The 15,818-nt window shown below is 47.6% G+C and overlaps 2 protein-coding genes across 2 annotated transcripts in view; one reads left to right on the forward strand and one right to left on the reverse strand.

Moving 5' to 3' along the window:
• On the forward strand, positions 1-5,611 carry RBP4 (retinol binding protein 4). Its single transcript, XM_037496856.2, has 6 exons — positions 1-31; positions 158-286; positions 390-526; positions 648-754; positions 2,923-3,135; positions 5,304-5,611. Exons 2-6 carry the CDS (start codon positions 176-178, stop codon positions 5,339-5,341), a joined length of 606 nt encoding a protein of 201 aa, XP_037352753.1. The 5' UTR covers positions 1-31; positions 158-175; the 3' UTR covers positions 5,342-5,611.
• The window catches only part of FFAR4 (free fatty acid receptor 4), a 25,083-nt gene continuing 14,350 nt past the window's right edge, over positions 5,086-15,818 (reverse strand). The window contains 1 exon segment of the mRNA XM_037496857.2: positions 5,086-8,904. Coding sequence (XP_037352754.1) covers positions 8,515-8,904 — 390 coding nt within the window. The 3' untranslated portion in view covers positions 5,086-8,514.

Below are 15,818 nucleotides of genomic sequence, written 5' to 3' on the forward strand. Positions count from 1 at the left end.
CGCGGCGGCCAGGCTTGCGCGCGTCTCCCTGGTGAGCCGCGGCCGGCGCGGGCTGCGGGCGGTGCGGGCGGTGCGGGCGGTGCGGGCGGTGCGGGCGGTGCGCGGGCAGTGGCGCAGGGTCCCGCGGCCAGGCGCTGACGGCGCGCGGTCTCCGCAGGGCTGACTCCCGGGCAGGATGGAGTGGGTGTGGGCACTCGTGTTGCTGGCTACGCTGGGCAGCGGCCGGGCAGAGCGCGACTGCCGGGTGAGCAGTTTCCGAGTCAAGGAGAACTTCGACAAGGCTCGAGTAGGTATCTAGGTCTCCCGACCCGTGTGGACAGCCCCAGGCGCCGGGTCCCGTGTGGTTCCTCTTCCCTGGGCACCAAACCCTGCCCCTGTCTTTTTCCCAGTTCTCCGGGACCTGGTACGCCGTGGCCAAGAAGGACCCCGAGGGCCTCTTTCTGCAGGACAACATCATCACTGAGTTCTCCGTGGACCAGAATGGCCAGATGAGCGCCACAGCCAAGGGTCGAGTCCGACTTTTGAAGTCAGTGGGGGCCCGGGGCCGAAGGCCAAACCCTGGACGAGGAGGGAAGGGCGCATCCTGCATGGGAAGGAGGGAGGAAACCTACACCCCGCCTGACTCAGGATCCTCTGGGCTTTTGCAGTAGCTGGGATGTGTGCGCAGACATGGTGGGCACCTTCACCGACACAGACGACCCTGCTAAATTCAAGATGAAGTACTGGGGCGTTGCGTCCTTTCTCCAGAAAGGAAGTGAGTAGTCAGTTCAGTGGGACCGTCTTGGGAAAAGGGCGCATACCAGGCCAAATCTCTGTGCTCCTTCTTCAGTGGCATCCTTAGGGAAAATGGTTTGTAGGTGGCAGGAACCACAGCACTGCCTGAGGGTAGGGGCATGGGACTGGGGGCAGCTAGTTAGCCTCCTCTCTAGTCCTAACCTCCTACCCCCAGTTCAAAAACCTGACCGAAGCCCAAAAGGACCTTAGGGCTGGTCAGGTGACCTCTTCCTGCCATTTTCCAGCCCAGCCTTGCGACAGGGTGTATAGCCTTCTTCATGCTTATCAAGCTTAAAAAGTACCCCAGGCCGCATCACGCTCAACCTGGTTTTGCTTCTCTGCCTTTTCTTTGGGCTGAATCCCTGAGACAGCTTGAGTACCTGGGACCCCAGCACAGGCTGGGAGACTCCACTCCAAGGACACAGGGAATAGTGTGCACAGCGTTGCTACACTCCTGGGTACCTGCCCATGGAGGCTGGGATGCTGAGCCAGGCACCGTGTTCTGGGGGCAGTGAAGTCTTCCTTCCTCCTCTTCCACGTGCCAGAAGTCATGCAGGGGGAGAGGGAGAGTAGGCAGAATGTTGGGGACTCTCAGAAGAGAGTCCGGCCCTACACTTGGCTGGATCCTGGAAACACAACATCGACATGCTCTTTCTACCTCGTCCTTCACCCCTGCCATTTTTCTTAAATTTCAAATATGGAGTCTGTTTGGTTAGCTAGAAAATAATGTAGGCTAAAGGACATTGTAGGATCTTAAACATAGACAGGTAACCCTACAAAGTAGGTTCAATATGCAAATGAATATACCGAGGCCAAGGGAAAGAAATATGTTGGGTGCCCAAAGTTATGCAACAAGAGCCAATGTCAGAAACCAGGGCGTTCCACTCCCGGGATCAGGTGGCTCTGAACAGCAGGACTCCTAATACAGGGCAACTTTTGCAAAGTGTTATTTGAGTCTCCTGTGGGAGAGGCCCGAGGGGGCCATTCAGTTTGTTGGGGGGTTGGGGTGGAACTCAGCACAGTGATCGAGAAGAGACAGGTTCTTCATGCAGCCCATCTTTAGTGGCACACCTCCTTGACATTCTCTATAGTTGTATTAGTTAAAATTGCATTCTTTATCCAATTGCATCTTCAGTATTCATTTCACTGTATAGATGGAGGTGCTTTTCTAGAAGAGGGGGAAAAACTTTTATCCTTACAAATAATAAAAAATATTTCAAATAATACAGAAAAACTTTCTAAAGTGATTCATTTAACATAAAATATCTACCTTTGTAAAATGGGTTACAAAAATGAACTCCAGGGAGTACAAGATTACTAACTCTATGTACAAGCATAAATACCTACTGCTCTATAGCATTTTGGGATGCACTGCTGCAGGGATAGGATTCTATGGGTGCTACATTCGGGGAGGATGAGAGAGAACCCAATGGGAAGGAAGGGTTTTCCTCTTCTCCTCCTCCCCTACCAAGACAGAATGGTTCTGTTCTTATCTCTGGTAAATTGAAATTCTTTCTAGCATTTCATTTGGAGGAAAAAAAAAATTTGAAATCTTGAAAGTGATTGTTATAGACATGAAGGGAGATAACTACAATAGGGAAGGCTTAAGGATCAATTCTTTTGTTGTTACCTTTCAGAAAAGAAGCTGTGAGGCCTGGTGGTTAGGCATGCAAAGTTTAAGTTATACTGCTGCATTTGAATCCTAATTCAGCCTACCACCTGGGGGAAGCTTGGACATATCCCTTATTCTCTGTGTGCTTCAATTTCCTCATCTTCAAAAGGAGGTGATTTATATTGTAATGAGTTAACATGCAGAAAGCTCTTAGAACAGGGTCTGAGACAGGATGTCTCTATCAGGGTGTGATATTATTGCTGCTGAGTTATTCTCCTCATCATGAAATAATAGCTTTATATTCTGGGTCAGGCTCAAGTTTCTCATTTTAGCAGTGAACAAACTGGGGCCTACATTAGAGAAGTGAATAGCCACAGCTAATTAGTGACACTTAGTGACAACTTTTATAAAAGTTGTCAGAATTTTCTGTGGCCTCTGCTCCTTAACAAAATGCTCAGGCATCACCGAAGGTGAGTTTCCCTGACATCCCAGTCTGTGGAGCCAGAGGCACTGGCACTTGGCTTTCTGACTTGCAGATGACGACCACTGGATTATCGACACGGACTATGACACCTACGCTGTGCAGTACTCCTGCCGCCTCCAAAACCTTGACGGCACCTGTGCCGACAGCTACTCCTTTATATTCTCCCGTGACCCCAAAGGCCTGCCCCCTGAAGTGCAGAGAATCGTGCGGCGGAGGCAGGAAGAGCTGTGCCTGGCCAGGCAGTACAGGCTGATTGCTCACAATGGTGAGTGACTGGGGACAGGACTGGGGTCCAGTGGGCAGAGAGGCAGGGCCCATGGGCCAGGAAAGTGGTTTCATCTACATGCAAGAGAAAGTGGAGTGTTGGTGCCATCCTCGAATCATGGTCCTTCTTGATCAGTTCTTTCCTGGTGTTATCTTGAGGCTGATGTAGAGGAGTAAGCAGAGGCCAAAACCCTGGCACTTTTAATTAAGTGAAACAGCAGGAGACATGCTCTTCTTTTTTTCCTGCTCCCTGAAGCCCAGTCTGTGGCACCCTGATCTCACCTCTGACTGCCTAACAATTAATGTTGGTGATGGAGTGACTCCAGTGAGAAGCTGGTCAGCCATTGAAACCATTGGTGAGAGAGACATCCCCATAACAAGTTAAGGAGAGAAGGCTTTCAACAAATGCTCTGTTTCTAATATGGAACCAAAGCCCTAAATTGTCTACATGGTTTTCCTCAATTTTTTTGTGATTCCCCCCGTTGGATCTTTTTATAAGTATTACCCTTTTTTTTTTAAAAGATTTATTTTATTTTTATGCATACAAGAGCTGGGGTACAGGCCAGAGGTGTGGGGGTGGGGAGTGAGAGGATTCACCAGAGACAGAGCAGGGAACAGAACAGGCAGACTGACTGACATACACTGCTGAGGGGAGCAGCGGGTGAGTCAGGAGAGGTCTGCTGCGCCATGTGGGTAGCTCCCTGGCCGGGGATCAAACTTGTGCTGCAGTGGATGGGGGTAGCTTCATAGGTTGCATCTTAACCCCTTGCACCACCAGGGAGGCCCCAAGTATTACCCTTTTCTTGATATAAAAATGGGAACATTCTGGAGGTAAGTGCACAGTATACGTACTTTCCCTCGTGGGAAAGTAGGTTATAAGCTCCTAATATGGTAATGCTAAAATGTAGGAACTCTTTTGTTGGTCATCTGTCACACACTATGACAAACAGACATGAACTGAGACCAAAAACATGAATTGGTGATATATTGATGTTCCATCCTAGGGCAGCCTAAATGAAGGGCCGTGACCGATTCCAACAGCACCAGAGTGCAGGCCAAACCCTTTAACTGCATTATCAAGTTGTTTTTTTTTTAAGATTTATTTTTATTTATTTATTTATGCATACAAGAACTGGGGTACAGGCCAGAGGTATAGGGGGTGAGAGGATTCACCAGAGACAGAGTGGGGAGCAGAACAGGCAGATCTACTGAAATGCACTGCTGAGGGGAGCAGCAGGAGAGACAGGAGAGGTCTGCTGCACCATGTGGGTCAGCTCCCTGGCCAGGGATCGAATTCAGGCCATGGTGTGATAGCACGATTGTGCTGAGACTAATCCCTGAGCCACCAAGGAGACCCTGCATTTCAAGTTTAATCCTCAGGGACATCTTATGCTGTGGAGTCTCTTAATATCCATATTCTGCAGATAAGAAATTGGTGGCTAAGAAAGATACTGAAAGTTGCTCAAGATCTTCACCAGGTAACTGGGTGGATGCAAACTGATGGTTTTTCAGTTTCTGTATTTGTGTGACTTTGAAGCCCTTGGCGGCGCCACCTGGTGACATGATGCAGGACATGGTGAACATTGTAAAATAGAGTGGCTGAGATCCTCCACCAATTTTCTGCAATAGAAACCTTTAAAATACAGGGCCTTCCTGGTGGCGCAGTGGTTGAGCGCTGGGTTGTGAATCTGTCCACAGCCTCTGGAGCGCTGGTTCAATCTCCGGCCGTCCCACATAGTGCACAGACCTCTCCTGCCGCCCGCTGCTCCCCTCAGCCATGAACTTCGTCGCTTTGCCTGTTTTGCTCTCCACTCTGGCTCTGGTGAATTCCCTCACCCTCCCGCACTTTTGACTGTACCCAGTGCTTGTATAAATAAAAAAATAAATATTTAAAAAAAAAGAAACCTTTAAAACACAGTGAGGCGAATGTAAGATAAGGAAGAAGAACACTTGCATACACTAGATTCTGTTTTCTCAGTCCCATGGCCTCCAGAGAAATCCAGCAGGTTTTAGAAACAGCCTCGAGTTTATTTATGAATTACAGCCACAGCAACCTGTAACCTTAGAAGATTTGAACAGTTGGGGCCAAAGGCCATCCTGATATCCATTATCTACAGTAAACATTGGGTACATCTTCTGTCATGAATAGCTTTGTTTTCTCTATTTCAGGTCATTGTAATAGCAGATCCGAAAAAACCCTTTTGTAGCAACATCGAGGATGTCAAGTTTCACCTAAAAACGTCCCACTCACTCTCAGCTGTCAATTCTATTTATCTTAATTTACGTTGGCCCTCTCTCTTCTCCTCCCCTCAGCAAACATAAAACCTTCTTCTGTACACACAAAAAAAATTTATGTTTGTGGAAATAAGTGGACCTGTTTGCACTCAAATGTCTATTGTTACTAGAGTTTTCTAAGGAATCATTTGAGGCTTAAGATTCCAGATTTTGATTTATTAAAACACAGTCATCTGTTTCCTATGCAATGGGTCTTTGTGTTCAAGTGTGTGTGTCAAATGAGAAATTCTGCACATGGGAAGGGTGCACTTTTATATCCCAGGAAGTTTTCTTTCCTCCTACTCTTTATGACCTTTGGCCTCTTCTTGTGCCTAATCTCCATTATCAATGACTGTTGCTTTTCCCAACTTCCTGAAAAAGGAGTTTCCCTGTTCACCCAGGAAGACCTTAGCTGCCAGCAGGTGGGTATAGGCTGGGCCTGCCAGCCCCAGGCCTCAGTCAGCCCATGAGGTGTGCAGGATGTGGGCTCACCTGCAGCTGGTTTGAGAGGTTGCGAGGCATGTTCTAGGTGAGCTCTCAGAAATACCCCCATTCCTTCATTGCTTCTGGCACTTAATTTGCTTCTTTTTCTAGATGTGATCAAAATGTTGAGGAGGAGAGATCTTGGGCTTTCCTGGGGGACTTGGGACATGGGGTTCTGGAATCCAGGTCTAGAGAAAGACCATGGTGTCCCCTGCCTGAAACTTGCAGAAAAATGGGTAGATGGGCAGGTGGAGGAGGTGTCTGGTAGCTGGGAGTAGGATAGAACACCAGTGTCTCACACCATCAGCAGCTCATGTGAAGGCTTTCGTATAATCACATGCAAAACTTCAGTTTTCCAGGAGTTCCCAGATGCTGCAGTTTCTCCTCTTGAAACAGTCAGGCTTTGATATCAGAGAGTTTGGATTGTAAGTTAAAATCCAGTTGAGCTATATAAAAGCTGTGTGACTTGGCACTTGTTACATGACTTCTCTGAGCCTCACTCTTCTCTAGTGAAATATAGGATAACAGCACCTCCCTGGTGGGATGCAGTGAGGATCCCAGGTGTAATTCTGTGATCCCAGGCTGGCATCTACAAAGTGTGTAGGGAAGGAGGAGCTACACCTCTCTCATGTGTGGATATCTCTGCCTGGGTGCTGGCATGTCAAGGACCCAAAGGAGACTCTTGGGCCCCTCCTTCCTATGTGCTTTGTTCCCTCACCAAAGAGGGAAGAGACAATTGACTAGGTACGGAAGTGTCATCTGTTGTCATATGGCCTGTGAGAGCCCAGCTCTCCAGCTGCAGGTGGACCACCCCAGAGATTCCTAAGATAGCCACACATCACTTCAAAATACAGCTTTCATTTACCAAATCTGTTAACTAGAGATGAACAACAGATCCCTGTCCTCTTGTTCTCCAGTGGATCCCATAAATCTTACTGTAGGAAGGAGCCATTCTAGAATTCCCTGAGCAATAGCACCAACTAGCACTGATTTTACTTTCCAGTCACTGATCCAGCCTTCAAGTGCATGTCCCTGGGTTCTCTTTGGCTCTGGTTTCTTCTCCCCTCCCTCCCTTTTCTCTCAGGGATATTTCATGAAAATGTCGGCCTCTAAAGACTAATGACCCCCAACACTAGCTTCAAGCCTGAGCTCCACATACCTTCAAATAGCTGCCTGTTCCCTACTTGCACCTCAGTAGGTTTTTTCAAGCTTGGCTGCCCTGAATGAAGCTCTTGGCTCTCCCACCTCTTTTCTCCCAGATTTCCCCACACTGTTTGCCTGTCCCACCATTTACTAGTGCAGGATAAAAACCTAGAAGTCATGCTTAAATCCTCTTCTTCCCTCCTACTCTACATCCTGTCCATCTATAAATAGCATTTACTTTCCTGAGATCATTTCTCCCAACCCTTGGTGATACCACCCACCTCCATGTTCCCCATCTTCTTTTTCAATTCAACAGCCTCCTAACTGGTCTCCATTTTTATTCTGGTTCCTCAAAGTTCATTTTTTGTAATATTTAAAAACATACATCAGACCCTATCAGTTTCCAGTTGCAAACTCCAGTGACTGTCCAATGAATACAGAATAAATACCCTGTGGTGGCCTGTATGGGGCCTAAGCAGACCTGTAACTTTCCTGCTTTCAACCCATGACCCCCAGCAGGGCACCCATCTACCCCAGCACCAACAGCAGTGCCAAATTTCTTGGTCCATATTTGCCTTGATTTGCTCATACCATCTTCTTTCTGTTCCACAAACATACCAGCCTCTGTACCAGCATCTGCTTGTCTTTAAAACTCTGTTCTCCTGGATTTGTATGGCTGGTTCTTTCTTGTGGTTGATCTCTTGGCTAAAATATCACTCATCAGAAAGTTCTTCCATGTCCCCTCCCTGCTGCATCTAAATTGCTACCACTGCCCTACTTTCTTTATGATGCAAAAGTATTTATTGACTCCTGTTTAATGTTTCTTCCCCTGACTAGAAGGTCTGTAAGCTCCACCAGGGCAGGGGCCGTGACTGTCTAGTTCACTGCTGTATTTGCAGCACCATAGTCGCAGTGCATGCTGCAGGGGCAGCTGGGGGGTGTTCTCCATCTCAAACATGTTGGAATCACCCCACTTTCTCTGACTTCATGACACTGCTTCTCTTAAAGGATCCACAGTTCTTAAATGTGAAAAAAAAAAAGTCATCTTTAATTGCTCCTTGGAAATTCCTCCAATGCTCTTGACATTAATGATCATGACACCTCGCAAGTCCAGAGTGGAGATCTAGAGTAGCCATGACCTTTTGGAGGTGAAATCCAGATCTCAGGTCAGTTCCAAAAATCACTTTGAAAACCAGCAAAGTGTGGCTTTATATGTAGATGTGATTGCTGGACAGTTATAAATAAAAATGTATTAAGTTCAATCATATACAAAGTTCATACTTAAAGAAACCTATTGCACATTCTTTTTTCTAAAAGACAAAATGGTTATTCTGAATGATGACCCCTTAATTTACTGGTACTGTAAATGTATAGTTGCAGAGGTTACATTTCCTTAAAGTCGGGCACGCTGATATTATGGCCCCTTTGACAACATACGTTTGATGGACAGCGACAAACTCTGCCTAGAGAGAAAAATTAATTAGTTGGAAATTACAGACAAATCATTTCTCCTGACAGATGTGTCTGTAAACATGGCTCCCTTTTCTGGGAACGAGAAGCAGTGAAAAATTTTCCTCCATTCATTCTTAAACAGTGACATGTTGTAGAGGATGGGGTTGAGGGCTGAGTTGGCAAACGTGAAGGCCACCACCCAGAAGAAGAGGGACGGCCAGATGACCAGGTCTTGCTTGAAGTTCTGGATCAAGATGAGGAGGATGGTGATGATGATGGGGCTCCACATGATGAAGAAGGAGACCATGAGCAGGAAGAGGGTGCGGAAGAGACGGAAGTCCTGCTGGGACACGCGGATCTGATGGCTCTCTGAGTAAGCCATGTTCGTCGTCAGCCTCCGCCTGGATGCATTTGTGATCTGCAAGAATACAAAAAAAGATGTTGAGGTTTTTGATTGAAGGGGAATCAAGGGTCCCAGAGTCGGCATCTACCCCCTCCTGCTGCACTGGGGCTACTTGGCACTGGAACTCTGTGTAAAGAGAGCACCCTTCTCTGTGGCCCTGCACTCTGCCCATAATTAGAATACACCGAGAAATGGGGCGCTTAGCTGAAACATAAGGCAGAAAATCAGTCACATTGCAGATAGAGTTGATGAGGGGAAGTGAAAAGCTTGAATTGAATGGCCTGGAAGAGGCTAGTCTGGATGTGCCCCTCCCCCTTCATAGGTTTATACTTAACTCCCAAAATGATGGCATTAGGAGCCATTGGGGGTGATGTTGGAGGTCATGGGGACATGTTTCTTGTCCGCCTCAGTCTATTAAAATAATGCTAATGGTTAAAAATTCCTAGGGACACTCACCTGGGGTCAGGTAATTTCCCACAGGCTTTCATTCTTTGTAAGACAATACAACTGGACCCACCCTTAGGGTTCTTCATATGATTGCAAGATGCCCTTCAGCAATAACCATCGGCAAACTGAGAAAATACAGGCTTATAAACTACAAACCTGGACGTTATACAGTACACCTGGACCACAGTGAGGGCACCAGTTGGGGGAAGAGGGAGAGAGAGAGAGTGTGTGTGTTTGGGGTTCTGCTTTCAATGGGGCTGAGGGTGGAGGGTCTAGGATTTATGGGCTTACTCTTTATTAGTGCATTCAATTTATAAAAGTAGGGACTTAAAAGTGTGGAAAGAGAGAGAAAGAAGGAAAAAGGAAAAGACAAGGTAGTCCCAGCTGATCAATGGCCTAAATTAGCCAGGGTCTGTGAAACAGAAGGAGGCTCACTGGGCAGGAGTCTGCCCTTCTCTAGCTGTAGCTGGCAATGCGCTTGAATTAGCTCTTTTTGAAGAGGATGCCCCATTGTTATGGCTGCATCTGTCATCAAAGAAAAGTCAACCCTGGGAGCTTACAATACAGACCAAAGGCTCATGAATGGGGTTAGTGCCCTGTGGAAGACGCCCAAGAGCTCCCTCTCGTCTGTCCACCATCTGAGTGTCCAGCGAGCAGTCGGCAGTTGGCACCCTGGAAGAGGCTGTTACGGATTCTGATGTGCTGATGCCCTGACCTTACATTTTCAGCCTCCAGAACTCTGCAGATAATATCTATTGTTCTTTAATCACCCAGTCTGTGGTATTTTGTTACAGCACCCCAAATGGACTAGGACATATTTTTCCTATCATTTCTTTTTTTGAAAGAGTTCATTCATTGGAGTGAAGCAATATGTGCTAAAGGTACAAACTCAAAACACATGTGGAGGAAAACTACAGGGCCTCCATGCTCTATACCCTCCATCTCCACCTCCAGAAGGGACCACAGCAAGCAATGCTCTGCAGGTCTCTGGAAGTGCTCTACCGCCACACACATCTGGCTCTGGATTCACAGGATTCTGCTCTTTTGCTTTGCGCACAAATGGGACCACACCATGTGCTGCCCTGAACCTTGCTTCTTTCTTAACAGTGTGTCGTTCCACATCAGCCCAGGCAGAAGGCCGCTCAGTGTTATTTGAGTGGTGCACAGGGTCCATGGCTTGGCTGCAGCAGTCTTTCCAAGCCCCTGTTGATATCTATTTAGCTTTTTGTATGTGGGGAATGGGTAGGTGCTGATTGGAGTGGCTCTCTCTGCTCTCCCATAGCCTGCTGGGGAGAAGGTGTCAGGAGAAGGCATTGGGGTGGGAGTTGGGGGGTAGGCACAGAGCACTGAGCCCACACACTGACTTCCTTCCCTTTCTCAGGGGAGTTGAAGATGCCTCCCAGTCTTGCCATCAGCTGAGTTTGGGGCTGTGACAGGCAGTGCTCACTCACTGGGGCAAGCGCTGCCTGGAGTCGGCCCCAAAATGCAATTGTATCTGGGAAGAACCCTCACCGAAGCCTGGGGTGGGGGTGGTTTGGGAATGATCCCCTGATCAGCAGGGTCTGTTAGCACTACCGCACAATGACCTCTGGTCAGAGGCAACGACTGACAGAAGAGGATAGCCAACTCAGGTGGGCACTTGTGCTAGTTGTTTGCGAGGGAGAAGGGGTGCACTGGCAGAGCAGCCTACCCTTCCCTGCCACCTCATCCTCTGCTCCCTTCCCACTCCCATCCTGTACTGTAGGGAGGGAAGGCTTCCAATTGAACATGAGATTGATGGTTTCAAATAGGCAGGTACACCTGCTGGAAAGTTCTGGAATCAGACATTGGTGTCATTAAAGATTCTCCATCCCGGTAAGAAACAAGCTAATCAGAACGCTGCTGGTGATATCTGTTGAAAAATCAAAACCATTCATGTTTATGCTCCCAGCTCAGAGGTAATGATTGACAGGACAACCTGGGTTGTAATAGGGCACTGTACCTGTTAGCCTGGCATGCTGTGTTCCAGCCTGTGACCTCTATCCCAGGGGAAAGACCCAACTCAGAAAGTCACAGCTACATTCATGGCTACTGCTGTTTGCCTAGTCCTGTTTGCTTAGTCTGCCTGTGTTCTCTGCTTTTCCTGATGGAGCAGGCTGTGGACCACACAGTGGGTGCTTACATGTCTGGAGACTTGAACGGCCACAAATCTCATCATTAGCTCTGCACCGGCCTTCCTAGACCTATTCCCCTAAGATTCTTGAGTCTCAAGAGGGGAAGTAATTGGAAGGTAATTAGCATCATTTACAATTTAGGCAAGTTTAACTACAAGATCAGAATGGCTTAAAATATTCTCCTTAGAATACTTCTAAGTAGCTAATTAAAAAATGGCTACTTAATTGTTTCATAATTAAATGCAATTGCTTGTTTGCTGCTAGGCAGAAGCTTAGGTCCACCACTTGGTGATGGAGGCCAGAGCACAGAAGCTGAGCGAACAGACTCCTTTTCTTCCCACTCACTCCCCAACAACAAGAACAGGTATCAGGATCACTTAGCATTACAGGGGTGGGGGGGGGCAGGAATTTGGGTGCCAGGGGCAGGTTGTAAAACACTATTTTATAAATTGTCACATTTAATCTTTACAACTGCTCTTAGGATTTACACTATTATTATTTCAGGAGAATCTGTAGGCATTACTCCCTGGGTCTCAGAGGTCTTGCTTCAGTGTGAATCAGAGAAGGTGGTTATTGATTGGAAGGGACAACTATTCCCATTTCAGAAAGGAGGAAATGGAAACTCAGAAAATTTGAGTTGAGAAACTGTTATTAACAGTGGTCAAAGCTCCGCTCTGTGGAAATCCACTCAGTGGGAGCTGAAGATGGGCCACATGAAAGGCTCCCATGGGGCTGCCATCCTCTTCAGTCCTACCCTCTACCGCCTGCCCTGCAGTGGGGTTTTTCAGGAGCTGTAACCCCTCATCTCAGACCATATGCTGGAGGTCACAGGGGCACATCCAAATCTGGAAGTTGCTGTGTAGAATCAGTTAGAACATGTGTTTGGGTGAAAGCTGGGCTATCCGAGACTACCCAGCCAGTAGACCTGAGAACGGCAGTGGGGCAGGATGGCAGGCGGGTAGGTTGCACGGCAATGGCACCATCTTTGAGTAGGGGCATCACAAACCCTAAAACACAGCCTGCTGGGCACGTAAGAGATGATTTCAACTGGTCCAATTTGCCCAGCCAAGAAGGATGGAGTCATTGATACAGTGTCTTATGACTAGTTTGTGAATAAATGACATTGATGGAATTCACACTTTTAAGCCTTCACTATTGCCTGGCCCTATATATGACACTTGGTTTGTCACTTTCAGTTCTCCCAACAGTTCTGGGACATGCTTTGATGATCCCCATTTTACTGATGAGAAAATAGGGCACAAAGCGGTTAAAGGTCTCATCCAATAGTACTCAGCTATGAAGTTGCAGAGCTGGGCTTCAAGCCTTGGCAGCCTGACTCCAGCCCACACTCTAATTCTTTTTTTTTTTTTTTAAAAAGATGTATTTATTTATGCATACAAGAGCTGGGGTACAGGCCAGAGGTGTGGGGGGTGAGAGGAATCACCAGAGACAGAGTGGGGAACAGAACAGGCAGACTGACTGAAGTACACTGCTGAGGGGAGCAGCGGGCAAGACAGGAGAGGTCTGCCTCGCCATGTGGGTTGCTCTCTGGCTGGCCAGGGATCGAACTCATGCTGCAGAGGCTGTGGATTGCTCCATAGTACAGTGCTTAACCCCTTGCACCACCAGGGAGGCCCCATACTCTTAATCTTACACCAACTACTTCCCATTCTCTTCTCGCTCCATCAATGGAAAGCCTGGTGCTCAGCCATCAACGCTGAGCTCTGATGCTAGGAACACTGACTGAGAAGCTTTTCTGGCTCACCTCTTGCTAGGAGACTTTGGAGCGCTCCTACCTCACTCCCACTGGGCTACAGGCTCCCTGGGGCTGGGTTGGGCTGCCCTGTGGCTTCTGAGCCCAGCCCTCCAGCAAATACCTGACAATGACGGTGAGGAAACAAAATGAACTGACTCATGGACCAAGTGAGTATGTGGCAGGTCTTTTTTTAGCACTGAAAAATGCTGCCATTTCCTCCTGTCTACAATTCCCACAACTTGCAGGGACTGAGAAGGAAAATGGGCCATAATACAGGGTGGCTCCTCCCTAGCTCCCCTCCTCCCATTAGAGCACAAGCAGAGTCAACTTTTACCAAAGGTTTAAAATATCTCTGGCATTGGACATCTGGCTTGATGAGCTTTTAGATTAAACCAAATGCTCAATTAACTTGAGATTAAATTTTATTTAATTAATTAATTTTATTTTATTTTATTTATTTACTGGAGATTAAATTTTATTCTCAAAAAAAAAACCCCACTGGGGTACATTCTGTCATCACCCCATTTGGGGAATGAGAGATGGAGACCTGAGAGGTGAAGTAACTTGCTTAAGGCTCCAAGGTCCAGTGCAGGGAGGGCACTTTCGGGGGGCACCCTGACTCCTCACCTCGGGGCTTGCTGCTCCTGGAGAGGACAGCACCTGGGAATGTGACCTCGGCCTCTCGCATCCGTCACCCCGGCACTTGTCAACATGCAAATGCTTGAACCTACCTCCAGGTACTCCCAATGTGTGAGACTGAGTTGGACCCAGAAACTTGCACTATTCATAACTTCCCCCAAGTGATTCTCATGCACTGCAGTATAAAAACTTCTAATCTACAACAGCAGGTTTGGGGGTTTTACAGTCATTTTTCAGTGCCTTTTGGAGACTTGCTGCCTTCAGACCTGCATGTGAAAGAAACTTATTCCCACCTCTCACCCCTTTGTACGCTGGGTAGCCAGACCATAGGTGCTAACAAGTGGGTGCAGGGAGGAGTTGCTCCCCATTGACATAGCTAGGATCCCTGAGGTTCCTTGATCAATCAGCAACCCTTTGATTAGAATCACCAGACTCTAGCACCACCTTGCCAGAGGACCCACCTTCCTTCCTATCACCAGCAAGCAGACCCCAAAGCTGGGAATGAGCACCAGGCTGTACATTTGCTCCCTAACGCCTTCATGACTACCTGAAGCAGGTTTCCTTTCTCAGTCAAGTACTGAGATAGTAAAGAGTTTCCCATCTTCAACCACCGATTCACTTTCTTATTCAACAAGTGTTTATTGAGCCTCTACTATGTTCCAAGTGCTCTTGTAGGAGTTAAAATACAGCAAGAAACAAGGGCGCCCTGAGCCTCCCAGGTGGTGCAAGGGGTTAAGACACAACCTATGAGGCTGTCCACAGCCACTACAGCACAAAGTTCAATCCCCGGCCAGGGAGCTACCCATGGCGCATCAGACCTCTCCTGGCTTGCCCACTGCTCCCCTCAGCAGTGTATTTCAGCAGATCTGCCTGTTCTGCTCCCCACTTTGTCTCTGGTGAATCCTCTCACCCCCCACACCTCTGGCCTGTACCCCAGCTCTTGTATGCATAAATAAATAAATCTTTAAACAAACAAACAAGGGAGCCCTGACTCCCTGCACTTCCACTCTAGTGTGTATGAGGGGATTGGGGAGGCGCAACAATAAACTTACCAACTGTCACAAAGATAGAAGCATCTCATCTCGCCATGGCAACAGTTGCTGGGTGGTGATGTAAATTAAGGCCCAACAGTTCCCATTGACAGCCTGATCCACTGCAATTGGGTGTGACTGCAAGACTATTACCCTGGGAAAGTGTTGATTGGAAAAAGCCCCCGAAGGTGTATCGCAGGCCTGAGTCACTAGGAAAGAGGAAGCAGGGAAGGAAGAAGGGCAGTTCAGGCCACTGCCCTGAGCACACGAAGGAGAGCCCAGGGGAAGCCTGCTCAGCCCTTGTCCTCCCCCGAGGGTAGACATTGTTTTCTTTACTGCTGCATCCCCAGAACAAGCTATATTGGATCCTTGAAGGAGCCAGCAATGACTTCTTCTCTGGGACAAGGAGTCAGAAGACCCAGATTCCAGCCCAAGCTTGTTCCCTTGTGATCTTGGGCAATAACCAATGTGGGTTCAGTTTTCTCGGGAGCCAAATGGGCCACGGTGGCTTGCTTAGTGAATGAGAGTGCAGATATGGTAATGTTTTGGAAATCACAAGGCTAATGTAAACAGAAAACGTAAACAATTTCTGTCAACCCCTTAACACAGCTGCCCAGTTCCCAGAACACTGAAGACACTGGTCCTCACATTGCACCTGTGTGTTTGCCAGGAGGGTGACTTAGAAGCAGGGAAGCTGCCATAGGTGGCTGGAGTGTGTACGGAGTTTGCCTCTGTCTCTCTGTGAAGATATTCATAAGGCAAAGCTTTTCTGCCAAGCCTTTTCTGTTGCAAGTATAACTCTATAAAATCCATTGAACATCAGTGTTATTAGGCACAATCATCAAGGCCAATCAGTAAATCATTTGAAGTGTCTGGATCCTTGTTCTTCTTTTTTTTTTTTAA

The sequence above is a fragment of the Talpa occidentalis genome, unplaced genomic scaffold (assembly GCF_014898055.3).
Source record: "Talpa occidentalis isolate TD23 unplaced genomic scaffold, MPIMG_talOcc4v2.1 talOcc4.8, whole genome shotgun sequence".
Taxonomy (NCBI): domain Eukaryota; kingdom Metazoa; phylum Chordata; class Mammalia; order Eulipotyphla; family Talpidae; genus Talpa; species Talpa occidentalis.

Coding starts and splice junctions, on each gene's coding strand:
- RBP4 (XM_037496856.2), top strand. CDS start 176: ATGGAGTGGGTGTGGGCACTCGTGTTGCTGGCTACGCTGGGCAGCGGC. Junction 527..647: donor GGTCGAGTCCGACTTTTGAA/GTCAGTGGGGGC, acceptor GGGCTTTTGCAG/TAGCTGGGATGTGTGCGCAG. Junction 3,136..5,303: donor CAGGCTGATTGCTCACAATG/GTGAGTGACTGG, acceptor TCTCTATTTCAG/GTCATTGTAATAGCAGATCC.